Source organism: Perognathus longimembris, chromosome 16, assembly GCF_023159225.1.
Source record: "Perognathus longimembris pacificus isolate PPM17 chromosome 16, ASM2315922v1, whole genome shotgun sequence".
Lineage (NCBI taxonomy): Eukaryota > Metazoa > Chordata > Mammalia > Rodentia > Heteromyidae > Perognathus > Perognathus longimembris.
The window spans coordinates 57,887,019-57,905,368 of NC_063176.1; the positions used below are offsets into that span (position 1 = coordinate 57,887,019).

Consider the following 18,350-nt stretch of genomic DNA (forward strand, 5'->3'; position numbering starts at 1 on the left):
GCTCTCTTGACACCCCACCAGACAGCCCAGGTCCCTAGTATTCACATACTGCAAGGCTCTGTCTTCTTCGAGGATGAAACATCTGAGGCCTCCTGGTTCCAGGTTCCCTGGCCTACTGGGAACCATGGCAGAGGCTACACCACAAGCGCTGCCTCTGTCCCAATAGCTAAAAGGGGCCTATCCAGTCCTGGCCTCACGAACCTGTTCCAATAAAGGCCAAGGTTATCACTCCCTTACAAATACTAGAAAAACAGAACCTCAGTCTACAATGAAAAAAACAATCACCAGGATCAAAATAGTAAGAAAATTAAAAAATATGCTCCACGAACATAGTCACTATAATTATGAAGCCCAAACTACCTCTGAACAAACAAAAAAAAAAAAAAAAAAAAAAAAGGCAGCCTCATTCCTGCTGTCTTTTGTGGCCACTCTGTGCTGTCTTGGCGGTGGCCAGAGACTGGGTAAGGCTGTCTAGATGGCGTGTTACTGTGGTGTCAGTAACAGCTTCCTCTACTGGTCTCTTCTAGGGTATAGTTCACAAGTCTAGAACCCACAGATGGTGGTGAGTGGCAGCTCTCCGACCAGACTCCAGTCAGGAACCCGAGTCAGCCAGAACTCAAAAGAATCAAACTTGAATGCAAGAAGATAAAGAAACCTTTAGCTTCTCCACACACCTGTGAGCCCCTCACCCCACCCCGTGTGGATGCACGGTGAGCAGTGGTCAGCTCAGCCAACATGGCATGTCCTGTCAGAAGCGTGCAGGCTTCCTTTGCGATGAGAAAATACGGTGCATGGGCTTACAGACAAGACTACTTTACAACAGGCTGCTTAAACAATTCATCTCCATCAAGACTGAAGGACATGCACATTTACTCATTCAGTGTGTGCACGCAGTTCTATTCAATGTGCTAAAACACACACAAACGGGTCTGCTACTTGTCCCCATCTGATAAACTTTGGACAGAAGGACCTAAAACTCACCTACACCTATGGGGACACCAAGGCTATGCTTTGTAAGTCTGTTTTTCACTCACACTGCAAGTCTGGTTACTAATGGCCTTCATAGAAATGCCATGGTATCATTGTCATTAGTTTACCTCATTCTCAGTTAAGGATGCGGAAGGAGATGAACTTTTGTTAAACCCAAGAGCTGAAGACGGCGCTGCAGAAGCCCGATTTCGCTTCTTCAGTGGTTTGCATGCATCAGACAGATTTTTCGTTGCTGTAAAATAATTTTGTTTTATAAAGTAAAGTTTGCAACATTAAACCCTCCACCTACTTACTGATTTAAACTGCCCCTCAAATAAGACCAAAAGACGAATATCCTGGGTTTCTGTCATATTAAGAGCGTCACTTTTTGTCCCTATCACCTGGCTCCCCAAACCATCAACCCAGGGCAGTGCAGACCCATCCACACCGAGTCCCACAGCCCCTGCTGGGTTATGCTCAGGAAAATTCCAGATACCTCTCATTCACAAGTAAGTTTAGCACAAAGCTACTAAAACAAAGTTTAGAAAACTGTAATGCCTCTACTATGCTTAAAAATATAACCTTTCATAGAATCAGTTAGGTGTTTAAATTGGTAATTTGGAAACAAAATTAGCTGATTTCTAAAAACCAGCATAGCACCTCATGCAATTAGGAAACCAGTCCCTCCCTCTTTTCATGCCAGCACCCCCAACCCCTGTTCAAACATTTTCCTGTAACCTATGCCAGCTTTCTTTGAGAAACTATCACAGACAATTCATTTCAACAAGATAATTCATGAAAAGGTCAGAGGGTGGGATTACCCCTTTTATTCTTTGAATAGCTATTTTTCATGTTTTAATCTAGTCTTTTTGACAAGTGAGATAGAAACAACTAGTCATTACTTTTAGCTATCAGAACAGAACACCAGGATCCTAAGTCAGATGGAATTTATAGAAGCAACTGGTGCCTTCAAGTAAGAACCCTAGGCAGTTATAGTTTACATCACTCTGTAGTAAAATTGCAAGTTGAAAACAATAGACAGTGATTTTAATTAAGTTTGACTGAAGCCTTACAATTTACACATTAAAAATTTCATTTTTCAAGACCATAGGACCTTTTGTCCTTGGCTTTAACTTAATTGCTGTTGCCCTCTCTCCCAACCCTGTTTTCCTTTATCCTTTCTCCCTAAGGCCTGGACTGGGCCCCCTGTTCACCCACCCAGTTGGAGCTCCCAGGGAGCTGGGAAGGAAGGAGCCTGACCACACATTACCTGCCTGGCTCTTGAAAGAGGAGGCTGCCTCTATAGCCTTATAAGAGCTTGTTCTGGCTGTTTTGTCGGTGATCGTCTCTCTCTGTTATTAAATGGGGAGGGCAGAGGGAGAAAAGAATAAAAAACAAAGAAAAACTTTCTTCTAATATGAAAAGACAAGAGTTTTTGAAATTTTTCACAATTTCCTGATGTATCTGCACATGCAAGTGGCCCAACTGCTTAATCTCAGTGTCTTTTTTACACTATGGACTGATTCTTTGTGTATGTGCTGGCCCTGAGGCTCGAACTTCGGGCCTAGGCACTGTCCCTGAGCTTTTTGGCTCGTGGCTACCACTTAAGCCACAGCTCCACTTCCAGCTTTCTGATGATTAATTGGAGGTGAGTCTCACAGACTTTTTCGGCTCTGACTTTGCACTGTGATCCTCAGCTCTCCACCTCTTGAGGAGCTGGACTGATTCTTTTTCCATCTCTTTCTCTTACCACTGTCAAGAAGGTAAAGCAGACCATGTCAACATCTGCTCTAAGTCTCCTAAGGTATGTCATGAGTTACACTCCACAGACCTCCTGAACTTCCCAATGAATCCAAAGCAGGTAAAGTGAAAGAAGCCAGTCCTGCTAACAAGTCAATGCCAACATTATTAGTATAGCTCACTGCACGAAGGATTCCCAATTTTGAGACAAACCCCAGATTTGCCTTACAAACAAAAACCATTAATAAAATATATTTAATGGGGCTGGGAATGTGGCTTAGTGGTAAAGTGTTTGCTTAGCATGAATAAAGCCGTGGGTTCAATTCCTCAGCACCAAATAAACAGAAAAGGCCAGAAGTGGCACTGTGGCTCCTTTGAGCAAAATAAGCTCAGGGATAATGCTCGGGCCCTGAGTTTAAGCCCCGAGATTGGAAAAAGAAAGAGAGGGAGGGGAGAGGAGAGAACAAGAGAGGGAAGAGGGGGGAAGAGAAGGGAGAGAGGGGAGAGGGGGGGAAGAAGGAAGGTGGGGGAGGGAGGGGGAGGGTGGTTGGTTACTACAGATTAGAAATTATATGCAATGTTGCTTTAGTTTCATAAAACCATACCAGAAAAGACACCATGATTTTCTTTTTTATAGTATTTTCTGAATTGTTAATGAAAACATTTCCACCTACTTATTGTGAAATTTAATATTCCAAATGTTCAAGGCCACATATTTTGGGGGATATCATTTATATAAAAATTTCAAAACAACCAATAAAATTGCTGATAAAGGGCTGCTTTAACAATCAGTGATCAGAAGCGATATTCTCTCTGTGTGTGTGTGTGTATGCGTATGCACACATACGTTCCAGAACTGGGGCCTGGACACTATCCCTTAGCTTTATCAATCATAGCTTAGTGTTCTACCACGTAAGCACAGCTGCATTTCTCACAAGTGATATTAAGAATGTACTTCCTGATATCAAGTCTAATGTCATGGAACACCTCCAACTAATGGCAAGTGTCTCAGAAAACTTGGTTGGCCACGCAAATACTGCAGGGGATTGACAGTTGACTTAAACGGCAAACACAGTGGAAAGAATAAAGACACAGAACCAAGTGCCAGTGGCTCACACCTGTAATATCCTAGCTACTCAGGAGCCTAAGATCTGAGGATTGCAGTTCAAAACCAGACCTGGCAAGAAAGTCTGTGAAACTCTGATCTACAATTAATCAGCATAAAAGCTGTAGGTAAAACTGTGGCTCAAGTAGTAGAGCTGTAGCCTTGAGAAAACAAAAAAAGAATAAGAATAAAGATACACAAATGTGGTCCATAGAGTTATACTTCAACTATACATGAGTACATGAGACTTATTTTCTATTCCTTAAAGTGAAACAAAATAACAAAAGCAAATTAGTCAAGAGCAGTGCAAGCTAGCATGGAGCTGCAGGGAAGCTGCCTTCCCTTCCAGGAGCCACGCACACTGTCAGGTGCTGAGGATGTGTAACACACGTAAGTAAGGCCCGGTCCCTGGGCTGCACTTCCATCTGCCCTGTGCTGTCCCTTTGTTGTTACATCAGTGCTGCTGACTCTGTCTGCCTAGGATTCTGAGTAAACAAGATCATGAACTGTTAACGAACTCAGTTCACAAAATCTGTTTCCAATGGATTCTGTGACTATTTTTATTGAAGTATCCTAATATATATAACCTCACTATTTACACATTTTGAGTCCTACAGACGTTTTCCCCCTAGTATTGGGGATTGAATCTAGGGCCTGTGCAGGCTAGCCAAATGCTGCTCTTCTACTGAGCTACACCCTCCCCAACCTAATTTTATCCAATCTAAATGTCAAAGAATTTGGATGCTAATATTCTTTTTTAAAGAGATCAAGACAAAAGATACGCACTTATATCAGCGTAACTTTTTAAAATATTTTAATTTTTCCAATGTTATTTATAACTGTAATGTACAGATGTGGGTGCTATATCCTTAAATAATCAAGTTACCAGTAGTTTCTGTGTTATCCCTGGTGAGTAGTAAGTGTATGCTTTTTCCAGCAGAATGGGCTTTTACCGCTAATAGCACCCCGGGAAGAGCCTTCAGAACCTCTGTCTGCCTCCTTTCTGGGTCACAAAAATTACATGGCAAGTGTTCTTATGGGGCAGGCAAACCTGAAAGGCAATTACCTTCCGAAGACTGTGTTTGTCTATCCTGAGTCTTTTCCTGGGTGTGTCCTCATCGGCATCTTCTGGGGGGTCCTCTGTCCTCTTTGTGTGATTTCTTTTTTTTCCACTTACATTACCTTGAAATAGGGAGTGGAGGTGGGAAAACACATGAAAAATGCTGCACGTGCTCCCTTCCAGTGCACTGAAAACACCGCCTCCCATCCACTACGCTCGCAGACCGGCGCCTGCGGCAGCGTCTCTCACCCACGGCACAAACAGTATGGGATGTGTCCAGCCACTGTGCTCAGTTCCAGGCCATTGTTTATTGAATCAAATCTCTCCACAGTAAAAAACTAGGGACTGAAGACATTTTAACCTAGTTACTAGTAATTACAGAGGTATTTATTACACTTTTATTTTGATATACTACAGCATTAAATTTAAATATAAGTGCTTTAAAGAATCCTTTACTGCTGAGACTGGTAGTATACCCCAACACTTGGGAGGCTAAGGCAAAAGGATCTCAAAGTTTGAGACCAACATGGGCTACACAGCAATACCCTTTCTCAAAAAAAAAAAAAAAAAAAAAATCAAGCCGGGTGCTGGTGGCTCACAACTGTAATCCTTGCTACTCAGGAGATGGAGATTTGAGGATTGTGGTTCCAGCCCAGACAGGAAAGTCTGTGAAACTCTAATCTCCAATTAATCACAGAAAAAGCCAGAATTGGCACTGTAGCTCAAGTGGTAGAGTGCTAGACTTGAGCACAAAAAAGCTCAGGGACAGCTCCAAGGCCCACAGTTCCAGCTTCAAGACCAGCCCACGCCCCCACCCCACCCCACCCCACCCCCTCCCCTGGCAATCAAAACAAACAAAAACGTTGAAGAACTACTGGAATTTAAGGTGAACTTTTTTGGTAGTACTGAGGTTTGAACTCAGGCCCTCACATTAGCTGGGCAGAGAGTACATCTCCAGCTCTTTCTGCTTTGGTTATTTGAAGGATAGGTTTTTTTCACATTTCTGCTCTGGGCCAGCTTAAAAGATGACACTACTGTTGACATTTCCAAAGGGGCTAGGGTGACAGGCATGTGCCACTATCAGCCTATTGCTTAGGATGAGGCTCCACTTTTTGCTCAGACTGGCCTCAAGTTTCAATCCTCCTGGATCTCTATTTTTCAAGTACCCACTGAAAGCAAACCATTGAAAGAATGTAACTGACTACTATACATTCCTTTAACTTTTTTTTTTTTTAGTGCTGGTCCTGGGACTTGAACTCAGAACTTAGGGCCTGTGTGCTGTCCTTGAGCTTTCTTGCTCACAGCTAGCACTCTACCACTTGAGCCACAGCTCTTCTTCCAGCCTTTTGATGGTTAATTGGAGATAAGAATTCCAGACTTTGCAGCCCGGGATGGCTTCCAACTATAATCCTCAGATTTCAGTCTCCTGAGTAGCAAGGATTATAGGTGAAAGCCATAGACCCCTAGCTCCTTTAACCATTTTAAGAAGCAACACAACATTTTGCATCTACAAAATTAAGGTTTCCTGACTGGGAATATGGCCTAGTGGTAGAGTGCTTGTCTCATATACACGAAGCCCTGGGTTCGATTCCTCAGCACCACATATACAAAAAAAGCTGCAAAAACCAAGATAGAAGGAAAAGGTACAAATTCTAGACATAACTAATTTGAACCTGCGGTACTTATTTTAAATAAAAATCCTGGCTGGGTGCTGGTGGCTTACTCCTGTAATCCAACCTTCTCAGGAGGCTGGGACCATCGTTCAAAGATAGCCAGGAAAGAGACTTGCCGAGTAGAAGACAACAGCAGCTCCCTGGACCGCATCTAAAGCACCAGGACGGTGTGGCCCAGTTGGTTTTCCCTCATCAGCTTTGTACTTCCATTCACTGTGAGCCCCAGATTTCCCACCACAAAATGATTCCTCGTCCTTCCCAAAGGTCCCCTTTTCTGTGTACCACCCCTTCACCTAGGATGGTGTGGCAGGCCTCCACACAGAAATAAGCAACATGGATGCCAGGCGCCAGTGACCCACGCCTGTAACCCAGCCTGGGCAGTAAAGTCCATCAGACTCATCTCCAACTAAGCGCCAAAGAGCTGAAAGTAGAGCTGGGGCTCAAGTGGCAGAACACCAATCTTGAGCAAAAAGGCTAGGGAACAGCGCCAAGCCCTGAGTTGGAGCCCCAAGAGCAGCACACACACACACCAAAAAAAAAAAAAGAAGAAGAAGAAAAGAAAGAGAGAGAACAGCAACACGGACATCTGGTTTCCCAACACTGAAAGGACCTGGCAGTGGAGATAGATAGCAGAGCATCTCTGTAGTTAATACCAGGGCTTCCTAGAAGTCAGGCCTCAAGGCCATCCAACAACCACACACACCTAAAACACCCCACCACCCCCAGAGAGGACACCAGACCCTCCTGTCTACTGAGTGGGAAGGGCTTCCTATCTTAGCATCAGTGGCAAATGTGACACCCAAAATAACCTGGCTTTAGGAATGCTTGGCTTTTTTTTTTTTTTTTTGGCCAGTCCTGGGGCTTGGACTCAGGGCCTGAGCACTGTCCCTGGCTTCTTCTTGCTCAAGGCTAGCACTCTGCCACTTGAGCCACAGCGCCACTTCTGGCCATTTTCTGTATATGTGGTGCTGGGAAATCGAACCTAGGGCCTCATGTATACGAGGCAAGCACTCTAGCCACTAGGCCATATCCCCAGCCCCTTGGCTTTTTTTTTTTAAACCAGTCCTGGGGCTTGAACTCAGGACCTAAGCACTGTTCCTAAGCTTCTTTTTGCTCAAGGCTAGCACTCTACCACTCGAGCCAGCGTACTTTTGGCTTTTTCTGTTTAGTGGTACTGAGGAATTGAACCTAGGGCTTCATACATGCTAGGCAAGCACTCTGCCGCTAAGCCACATTCCCAGACTGCTTGGCTCTTTTTCATAATATATCAACCATTTAAAAGAAAAAAATTATTTCCTAGATTTAGCGTACTTCTGCAGGGGTGAGGTAACCTTGCCTTTGAAAAAAACCCCACAAAAATCCTAAACATTCATGCTATTTTAAATTAGAGCCTTTGAACAAATATCCAGCAAACTGAACAAAACTCCAGATTAATATAATAAGGTGGTGAAGAAATTTAGCAAGTCCTAAATCAGCCTAGCACATGGAGTGCTGTAGGAGGAAGGTAACTTGCATAGGGTTTCTGCCTGCCTTTTAGCTGTGTCTTCATATTCTTAGGCCACTCCAAAACCCTAACCCTCAATCTCGAATGACATAGATTTTGTTGTTTTTTCTTAGGTTTTATCTTCTTTTAGTGGTACAGGGTTTAAACTCAAGGTCGTGTAATTATTAGGCAAGCACTCTATCACTTGCCTTATGTCCCCGGACCTTTTTGCTCTAATTTTTCAAATCGTCTCTCAAGTTTTTGCCAGGCTTACCTGGACCACGCTGCTCCTAATCACTGCCTCATGAGTAGCTAGGATCACAGGCATGAGCCATTACACTCAAAACTTAGGATCTATTTTTACATTAAGACGGCAGTTTTCCTCAAGTGGTATGTCCAAGCCCACGGAGATCACAAACCTAATCACCATCATATACTTTCTCCAAATCTTACAGCAGTGTGTCTTTCACCTTGCCATTGCTCAAGGCAAAGTAGCACATTGTACTTTTTAAACTGAAAACATAGAAAGAACCAAAGAATACCCAATTTAAGATCAATCTACAATTTCTCGAGTAATTAGACCAGGCATTGCCATACCTAGCCCAAAGCTCCCTATTTGTGGACGTGGCCTCTTGTGAGGGTAAAGCAGACCTGGATACGGAATACAGGCCTGACCTACACATCTAAGCTTCCAGTGCTAGGAAGCTACCCAGCTTCCTTCCTTCTTCCATTCTCTTCCACCAGCTACAGACAACAGAGGTTGCTGAGCTGTGACCACACTTATTCTGGCAAAGTGGCTACACTCCACACATCCATCCAAGCAGAGAATGCAGCACAGCTGCAGGTTTACCAGAGTCTTCTTCACACGGGGCAGACGTAACTAGGGCAAACTTGGTATTATAGCGTGCTTTCTGCTTTTCATTAAGCATGTTCCACTGGGATCCAAGCAGTTCTTCGATCTCCTCACCTGCGGCATCTGGGTGCTCTGCTACTACCTGTTCAAACCCAAAAACAAACAGAAACAATATATATCCCACAAAATTAATAAAAATGAGGGAAGGGAGGGTAGGGAGGGATGGGAGAGAGTACTGAAAAGGGGTGACCTTAATCAAGACAGATTGTATTCATAAACTGCTTTGTTGAATGACAATTCCTTTGTACAACTAAAGATAATAAAAATATTTTTAAGGCAGAATATTTTATGACATTAAAAAAAAGTGACTGGAAATTCAAAGGTCACTAATCTTTTTTTTTTTTTTTTTTTTTTTTTTGCCAGTCCTGGGGCTTGGACTCAGGGCCTGAGCACTGTCCCTGGCTTGTTTTTGCTCAAGGCTAGCACTCTGCCACTTGAGCCACAGCGCCACTTCTGGCCATTTTCTGTATATGTGGTGCTGGGGAATCGAACCCAGGGCCTCATGTATATGAGGCAGGCACTCTTGCCACTAGGCCATATCCCCAGCAAAGGTCACTAATCTTAAACAACATGTCACTAGAACTCAGCCGCAAGCATTCACTGATATCCCATCTATAGCTATTTTCAGGGTGCTATGTTTCACAACACTTTCAAGACCCTGTAAAAATCTGCCAACTGAGGACAAACACTAGCCAACACATTCTGGAAGCCGACCAAGTTCAGTACCGGCTCCTCCACTGATATTTTCTGAAGGTGTCATCTCTACCTCTCCTGTGTGAAATGAGGGCAGAAACAGTTCACCTGGCAGGGTAAGCAATCGGTAGGCTTATGCTGGCTGGTTACTATCACCACATAGATCTAGCAACTGCCCAACCAACACAGGTAACCTGTCTCCACTCCAAAGCCCCTACCCCTAAAGATCATTTCTTAGAGCCTCCTAAGCCCCACACCAGCTGCCCTCCTGCTGCCTGAGTGGGCCATGTGATTGCTCCCTCTCCTGCCCTCTACCTGAACAGCAATACCCCCACCAATATCCACCACCTGCCCTCCAGACAAAGGTGAGCAGCAACCTGCAGACACACAGGCCACAGACCTCCTACTTCCACAGGACGGACAGGATGCCTTTTACGGTGTCAAGTCCAGCTCTGGCCCCTTCCACTCCAACAGCACTCCCCGGGACCCCTGTTATCCCACCCCTGTCTGGGCAATCCCAAGCCCTGTATACAATTTAATTCCTATGCTTATTCAGGGTAACCTCCTTTTAGCCATGTGAGAATCTATCCCTCAACCTCCACCTCATCTACTACATCCAAGTCGCAGCCTCCCAACTCCTGAGGTACCAAAATCAAAGCCCTACCACCAGCACAGCTGGCAGGCAAGGCTTCAGCTCCACAGGGCACATTCAACTTGGGGACCCACAGCCTCCTTGGCTACCTGCCTCTGTCCCTGATGCCTCTTACCACCAAACCTCTGGTCCAACATCTCAACTAGACTAAGTCCTAACCTACCTCTTCAAACAAGATTCCCCAAATCCCAAAGGCTACTCTTCCTCTTGTTTCTCTTAGTATTGTCAATCTGCCTCCTGAATCTCCCAATCCATATCTAAGATCAGTACCAGAGCCCTGTCCACATCTGGGACAGACCACTGCTCTCCCATGACTCGTGAGACCCCTTTGTTCTCTAGTGTTGATAAGCTCTACACTCTCCCTCATGCACTCTTCCCCCCCCCCCCCCCGCAGGCTCAACCATGCATCCTTATAAGGTTCCTACCAGCACATTACTCCTGAGAAGTATCTCTGAAGTACTCTGTACTTCACTAAGACTTCAGATGGACCAGGGTGCTTTCTCTCTGCTTTGTTTTCATCTCTCACCATCTTATGTGACAAAAGGAGTAGAGAAAGGGTGAAAAATCTATGTAGACAATGTGACAAGACAAAATGAAGACAAGTGCTGACATAGGATCCCTCTATCTTGTGATGGTGTGAAAACAATACCCATGGGCTGGGGATATGGCCTAGTGGCAAGAGTGCACGCCTCGCATACAGGAGGTCCTAGGTTCAATTCCCCAGCACCACCTATACAGAAAATGGCCAGAAGTGGCGCTGTGGCTCAAGTGGCAGAGTGCTCGCCTTGAGCAAAAACAAGCCAGGGATAGCGCTCAGGCCCTGAGTGCAAGGCCCAGGACTGGCCAAAACAAAACAACAACAAAAAAAACAATACCCATTATACTCCGAGTTGGGTCCTCTCTCACGGGCTGAGCAGTGGCAATGAAGTCAGTTTCCATTCAGCTCTGAGACCCTGGGAAAACCAAACTCCGCAGAGTGTGGTGGTGCTGAGTGTGGTACTGCTTAGCAAGTGAAATGCAGTCAGTGAATTTCCCTCTTAGCACATTCCCAATTGACAATGGGTTTGGCAGAAGAGGACCCCACAATAAATGGAGTATTTATAGCATGATGGTTGCAGGTTCTCAACAAAACACATACACATGCATATGGGCCAGGCCAACTCCCTTTACTGGTAGAGTGCTTGCCTCATATGCTTGAAGCCCTAAGGTTCAATTCCTCAGTACCATATAAATAAACAGAAAAGGCTGGAAGTGGCGCTGGGGCTCGAGTGGTAGACTGCTAGCTTTGAGTAGAAGAAGCTCAGGGACAGTGCCCAGATCCCGAGTTCAAGCCCCAGGACTGGCAAAAACAAAAACAAACAAAAAGAATGACAAATAAGACACATGAGGAAACACACAACCTCTCTGGCCATGAAGGAGATGCAAATCAAAACAACACTGAAATTCCACCTCACCCCAGTTAGACTGGCCAACCTAGAGAATATAAGCAACAAATGCTGGCGAAGATGTGGGGGAAAAGGAACCCCTATTGCCCTTTGGGTGGGAATGTAAAGTAGTACAACCATTCTAGTTGACCTAGCCAAACCACTCTTGGGCATCTACCCAGATCATAACAAGTTACATTACATGCACATCCACGTTTGTTGATGCATAGTCACAATAGTCAAGTTACAGAAACAACCCAGATGCCCTACAATAGATGAGTGAATCCAAAAAGTATGGTACATGTACACAATGCTATTTTACTCATCCATTAGAAAAAGATTATATCATTTGTAGGGAAATGGATGGACAACTCATGCCAAGTGAGGTAAGCCAAGCTCAAAGGGACAAACAGCGCATGTTTTCTCTCATACGTCGAAGCCAGATCTAAAACCTAACTGGATATTATAACCCATACATGACTCTAAGCATTCACACACAAACAGACAAAAGGAAGATACTCTTAGGGGAGGAACCCAAAGGCAGAACTCTCCTAAACATGTAAAATACTATTTATTGAAACATTCCAGGAAACAAAAATATGGGCTACTTATGTTGGTGGTGGTGGTAATGTGTGGTTCTTTGTTTTGTTTTTCTTTCTCTACTTCTTAGGGGTGAGGAGGAATAGAGGTGGCGAAGAAAGGGAGGCAGAAAGGGTGAACAAAGTCAATCATGGTATTCTGTATATATTATACGGAAAATGAACTATGCAACTTGTGGGCAGGGATAATGGGAGGGGGAAACTGGAGGAAAGTGAAGGGATGACATTATCCAAAAGAGAAATGTACACATTACCTAAATTGTGAAATGGTAATTCATCCATACAACATCTTTTTAAAATTCTGCATTTTAAAAAAGTGAACTATAGCCAGGCACTGATAGCTCACGCCTGCTATCCTAGCTACTCAGAGGCTGAGATCTGAGGATCAAGGTTCAGAGCCAGCCTGGGAAGGAAAGTCTGTGAGACTCTAATCTCCAATTAACCATCAGATAACCGGAAGTAGAGCTGTGGCTCACTAGCCTTGAGCAAAATAGCTCAGTGAAAGCACACAGGCCCTGAGTTCAATGCCCATGACACCTCCCCCCACCACCACCCCCACAAAAGAACTTCGCAACTTGTGGGCAAGGACAAACTGAGGGGAAGGGAGAGGGGGAAGTTGAGGGAAAGAGAAGAAAGGGTTGATACTGTCCAAGAGAAAGGTACACACTGCCTGAATTATGACATGGTAACTCCTTCAATACAACACCTTAACAGTAATAAATTAAAAAAAAATAAACTACTCAAGAGGCTGAGATCTGAGGATCCCAGTTCAAAGCCAACATTTGCAGAAAAGTCTGTGAGACTCTTATCTCCAATTAATCATTAGAAAACTGGAAGTGGCTCTGTGGCTCAACGTAGCAAAGCACTAGCCTTGAGCAGAAAAGCTCAAAGACGGTTCCCAGGCCCTGAGGTCAAGTCCCATGACATACATACATACATACATACATACATACATAGAAACTTGTGGGCAGGGATGGGATGGGAAATGGGAAAAGCAAAGGAAGGGGTGATATTGTCCAAAAGGAATTGTACTCATTACCTGATTTACGGAATGGTAACCTCTCTGTACAACACTTTAATAATAAAATTATATATTTTTTAAAAAGCTACCAAAAAAGTATCTGCTAAGGTAATACAACTGCTGCGAACAGGGGCTGGGAGTATGGCCTAGTAGCAAGAGTGCTTGCCTCGTATACATGAGGCCCTGGGTTCGATTCCTCAGCACCACATATACAGAAAATGGCCAGAAGTGGCGCTGTGGCTCAAGTGGCAGAGTGCTAGCCTTGAGCAAAAAAGAAGCCAGGGACAGTGCTCAGGCCAAGTTCACGGCCTAGGACTGGCCAAAAAAAAACAAAACAAACAAACAACTGCTGCCAACATTAGACCTCTGGTAAACCCTGGGTAAGGTGTGGTCTGCTAGTCACAGTGGGGACTCTGCTGCCCTGTCTGGGTTCTCCCAAGCTGGGTGCTGCCCAAGTGGCTCACTGCTTCCCTACTGAGTTCTGCAATTTTCCATCACACTCTTCTCTCTGTCTCCAGCCCCTGTAGTACCATCAGGTACCTCCCACTGTCCCCTTGTGGGCTGCACATCTGAGACAGGAATGACCAGCAAAGCCTGAAGGCTACTTAATGAAAGCATGTTCTCCATCTATTGACCCTTTTCAAAAAGTAAAGGACTTCTTCTGTCAAGGAGCAAGTTGGAGCTGAGTGCAGTGGCTCATGCTTCTAATTCTAGCTACTCAGGAGGCTGAGGATTGCAGTTCAAAAACCAGCCTAGACAGCAAGGTCTGTGAGACTCTTATCGCCAATTAACCACCATGAAAGCTGAAGTGGAACTGTGGCTCAAGTGGTCAAGGCTAGCCTTGAGCAAAAAAATCTTAAGAATAGTGCCCAGGCCCTGAGTTCAAGTCCCAGAACCATCACACACAAAAAAAGCAAGCTGAAAATCAATCTCTACAGAGTCAGCGAGTAGCATCAAATGCCCTCAGTACTCTTGGTCTTCTATCCAGTGACTCTAGAAAAGAAACAAAACATGTACAAGGCCCACCATTGTGCCTCCAGGGCTAGCCACTGGCTGACTAACCACCCCGAGGGGGGGGAGACCATTCCCCAAAAGTAAAGAGCCCCTGGAAAGGAGGAGGAGCTTCCTCGCTCAAGAGGACTGCTCACACAGAGCCACTGCGCACGGCCCCTACAATGACAGGTCTCAGCAAATGCTCTCATCCCTTTCTCATCAGCACCACAGGGCGCAGGACCCACAGCGCCAGACTCAGTATCCTAGTATACAACCAACCAACAACTCTAGGGTGCACCTTCAGCTTGGCTCTCAACATGGCTCTCAGTATGACACTTACCAGGCTTTCAGTTCAGTACATTCCTTAGTTCTGGGTCTCTGGGCAGTGGTCTGAATTCCAGGTAGTGAAACAAATAGCAAATGAAACCATGCCGGAGTGGGAGTAGCTGGCAAAGCCAGCTGCAGCCATGTGCCCTCCAGAGCCCGAAGGCACACCAATCATGCCTCAGTCAGGTGTCAAGCGCTGGCAGTGGGCATTCAGCGCTCACTACCTCCCTTAGGGTGCAGCATGCCTACCGTGCCAGTAATGCACATGTTGATGACAGCTGTGCCATTTCAAACCCAACAGTAACCACAGCTTCTCTAACTGCGGTATTAACACCTCTCTGGGTAGACTTGGCTCCTGCACAGAAGCATGTATCTTCGCAGCTAAGTATTTACTATTTTGAGATGGTCAAACTTTGTATAAGCAACAGGATCTTCACAGTCCTAAACAGCCTGCTTTCTTCCTTAACATCCAGTAAATTCACTTTGACATTGTAGAAACACACCATACCTATCACGCGATGGTAACTTTTTAGTTTCAAAGTTTGTATTGTCTTCCTTGGATTCAAGGAAGAAAATTATTTTAGGGCAAACACCTACGAACAACACTGTAACATAAAGGAAAACATTTCCAATTTCATTATTTATTGCCCCATTTCTCTTCAAAACAGATGTGATAAATGATCCTCTACCGATATCCTACAAGAATTACTATCTTGCTCCTTTTCTCAATTCCCAAGTAGCTCCCTGTTCAGTGTTGCTCACCTGCTGAATATAAAGGCAAAGGGAGTTTCGATTATGGGTCAGGCAATACCTTTGTGTGTGTGTGTGTGTGCGCGCGCGTGTGCGTGTGTGTGTCCTAAGGCTTGAACTCAGGGCCTGGGCACTGTCCCTGAGCTTCTTTTTGCTCAAGGCTAGCACTCTACCACTTGAGCCACAGTGCCACCTCCACTCTTTTCTGTTTATGGGGTGCAGAGGAATCGAACCCAGGGCTTCATGCATGCAAGCTAAGCACTCTACCACTAAGCCACGTTCCCAGCCAATCTGTGAGATTATCTCCAGTTAACAATTAAAGAAGCAGATGCTGTGCTAGCCTTGAGTAAAAGAAGCCAGGGACAGTGCTCAGGCCCTGAGTCTCAAGCCCCAGGACTGGCCAAAAAAATATTTTTTTAAAGAAAAAGAAAGTCCCTCTATACTTCCCTTATTAGAAAGTACTGAAATTGTACTCTGGTGGCAGAGGTAAGACAACGGAGAGTTCAGAGGCATCTTGGATTACATAGAGAGACTCTCTTAAAGACAAAACAAAGTCACGTAGTTCTTTTTTGCTTTCACTTATTTTTCAGATAGGGTCTTCCATGTTTACCCAGAGCTGGCTTAAGACCACAGTCCTCCAATCCACGACTCCTGCCTCGCCGAGAGTGCAGATGTCATCATGTCATCACCATGCCCAGCTATTCAAGGAGATAAAGCCTTGTTGACGTTTTTGGGGGCTCATCTCAAATTATGATCCTCCCTGTTGGGGATTCGGCTTGGCCTTGAGGGGGGAAGGGCGATGGGAGCGGTCTGGGGGCGCTGCCCTTCCCCCAGCCCTGGGGCAGTGCAGAGGGTGGCCCCTCCCACCTTCCGGCTTCAACCAGAAGAGAAGCAAAGCAGCCCCCGCCTCTCCACTCGGCCACGTGTGTAATGACCAAGACCGGGTCCTTGGGGGGCTGTGGTCTCCGCCCATAGAGGAAGTTCCATGACATCCCCTGACGGACAGTTCTTTAGACAATCGTTAAGATCCAGTAGCCCCTCTCCTGCGCGCACCTCTGGGGGTATAAGCTGTTGGCCCCTCCCTTGAATAAACCAGAACGCCCCTGAGGCTTCTCTGGGGACCCCACGCACCCATGTCTTCCTTGGCGGGTTTGGGGCACCCTGCGACCACATGCTACCGAGGCTACCTGTGGCCATCGCTCCCACGTGAGAGCGATAAAGGACCACCCAGGAAGGGGCGGACAAGCCCAGGACCCCCAAACGGAGGGGAAGTAAAGCAAGCCCGCCACTCCCAACTGCCATCTTCCAAGGAGCCACCAGGGCTATGGACGTCAGGTACAGCGTATGGCCTAGACACTACTTCTTACTGATACCTTTAATCATGATCTAGGATTTGGACTTCTGAACAGAAATTCCCAAGAAAATAAGTCATCACTATAAATAATAAGGCTTAAGTCCTAGACTCTCACTCACTTCAAAATGGATGGCCTCAGGTCCTTATGATAAGCCACCAATGCTCAGCCATATTTATAAGTACCATGGAGCTGCCCAAGAGGCAGCGAACTAAGCCTTGAGCAAAAAAATGTCAGGGACAATTCCCAGGCCCCGAGTTCAAGCTCTGGAATTGGCACAAAAATAAATAACTATCATGGAAATCAATCTTCCACAGACTCAGTGCTAGTATATACACCAGCTTATACATGAACATGCCCCAAACCAGGAGCTTTGCCGCAGCCTGCTAGAAAAATACTGCCAGAGCTGGATGCCAAGGATAAGATCCTGGCAAAGGGTAACCCACTAAACTCACTTCCCACTGTTGCTATCTTCTTATCCACTTGAGAGGAAACGGGTAGTAACTCAGAAGGACAAAGACAAGTAAGTGTCTATGTTCCCAAGGGTCGGAATGGTTTTCCCAAACCGAGCTTATTAGATCGTAAATCCATACACGAGTCACTGTAAACTGCAGAGAAACCAGTGATGAGTCACCGAAGGGCTGCTGGGATATCCCCCAAATTTGAAAATGGTGGCATCAGGGGCTGGGAATATGGCCTAGTGGCAAGAGTGCTTGCCTCATATACATGAAGCCCTGGGTTCGATTCCTCAGCACCACATATACAGAAAATGGCCAGAAGGGGCGCTGTGGCTCAAGTGGCAGAGTGCTAGCCTTGAGCAAAGAGAAGCCAGGGACAGTGCTCAGGCCATGAGTCCAAGCCCCAGGACTGGCAAAAGAAAAAAAGAAAATGGTGGCATCAGAGTACTGACCTCATCCCTGTGCTTCTGACAGAAAACCAAAAACTGGGATGCAGAGTCTCCCCTCCTGCTCCGTGGGGCAGAGGGCGTGGCTTTCTTCCTTCCAGGAGGTGAGCCTACTCCTCTCTTGGGGTCAGCCTCGGCCATCTTTTGAGGAGTGCTCTTTTCTATGCCAGGGTCACTCTCTTGATTCTCTGCAGAGCTGGATCTTTTGCCTCTTCGCCTTCTCTTCATGGGAACACCTTCTCTCACAGACTTGGGGTCAGCTGCAGCTTCTTCAATGGCCCCCGAGGAATCTGCCCTGTCTCCCAAAGGCTCTGCAGCAACGCCAGCCTCCCTAGCTACTTGAGGGTTGAGGCGCAGCTGATCCCCCACATAGAGGAAGGTGAATTTGGCTTTCCGCTCTTCTACTGACATACTTGCGGCTTCTTCTGCTTGGACAATGCCCATTTCCCACTGGGACCTCAATTTCCCTGAAATAGGTTTCAACAGCTAAACAGAAAAACAGGAAATTTCATTACACATACAAAATTTAATTCATTTAAGGGATGCTTTTATACTTTCAGATACATTTAGAAATAAAAAACAATAAATCACCAAAGAATAGCCAATGAATATATGTATATAGACACATGTCTGTATGTGTTTGTGTATATAGTACAGATTTAAATAAAATACATAATTTTAAGGAAAAACAT

General features: G+C 45.4%; 1 protein-coding gene across 5 annotated transcripts in view; it reads right to left on the bottom strand.

The window, feature by feature from the left end:
- The window catches only part of Nsd2 (nuclear receptor binding SET domain protein 2), a 69,012-nt gene that overhangs the window by 22,783 nt on the left and 27,879 nt on the right, over window positions 1-18,350 (bottom strand). For all 5 annotated transcript variants that reach the window (XM_048364894.1, XM_048364891.1, XM_048364893.1 and 2 more), the window contains exons 5-9: window positions 17,665-18,144; window positions 8,881-9,025; window positions 4,881-4,996; window positions 2,240-2,321; window positions 1,098-1,222 (exon numbers count right to left, since the gene is read on the bottom strand). In XM_048364894.1, coding sequence (XP_048220851.1) covers window positions 1,098-1,222; window positions 2,240-2,321; window positions 4,881-4,996; window positions 8,881-9,025; window positions 17,665-18,144 — 948 coding nt within the window. The remainder of the gene's footprint in view (window positions 1-1,097; window positions 1,223-2,239; window positions 2,322-4,880; window positions 4,997-8,880; window positions 9,026-17,664; window positions 18,145-18,350) is intronic.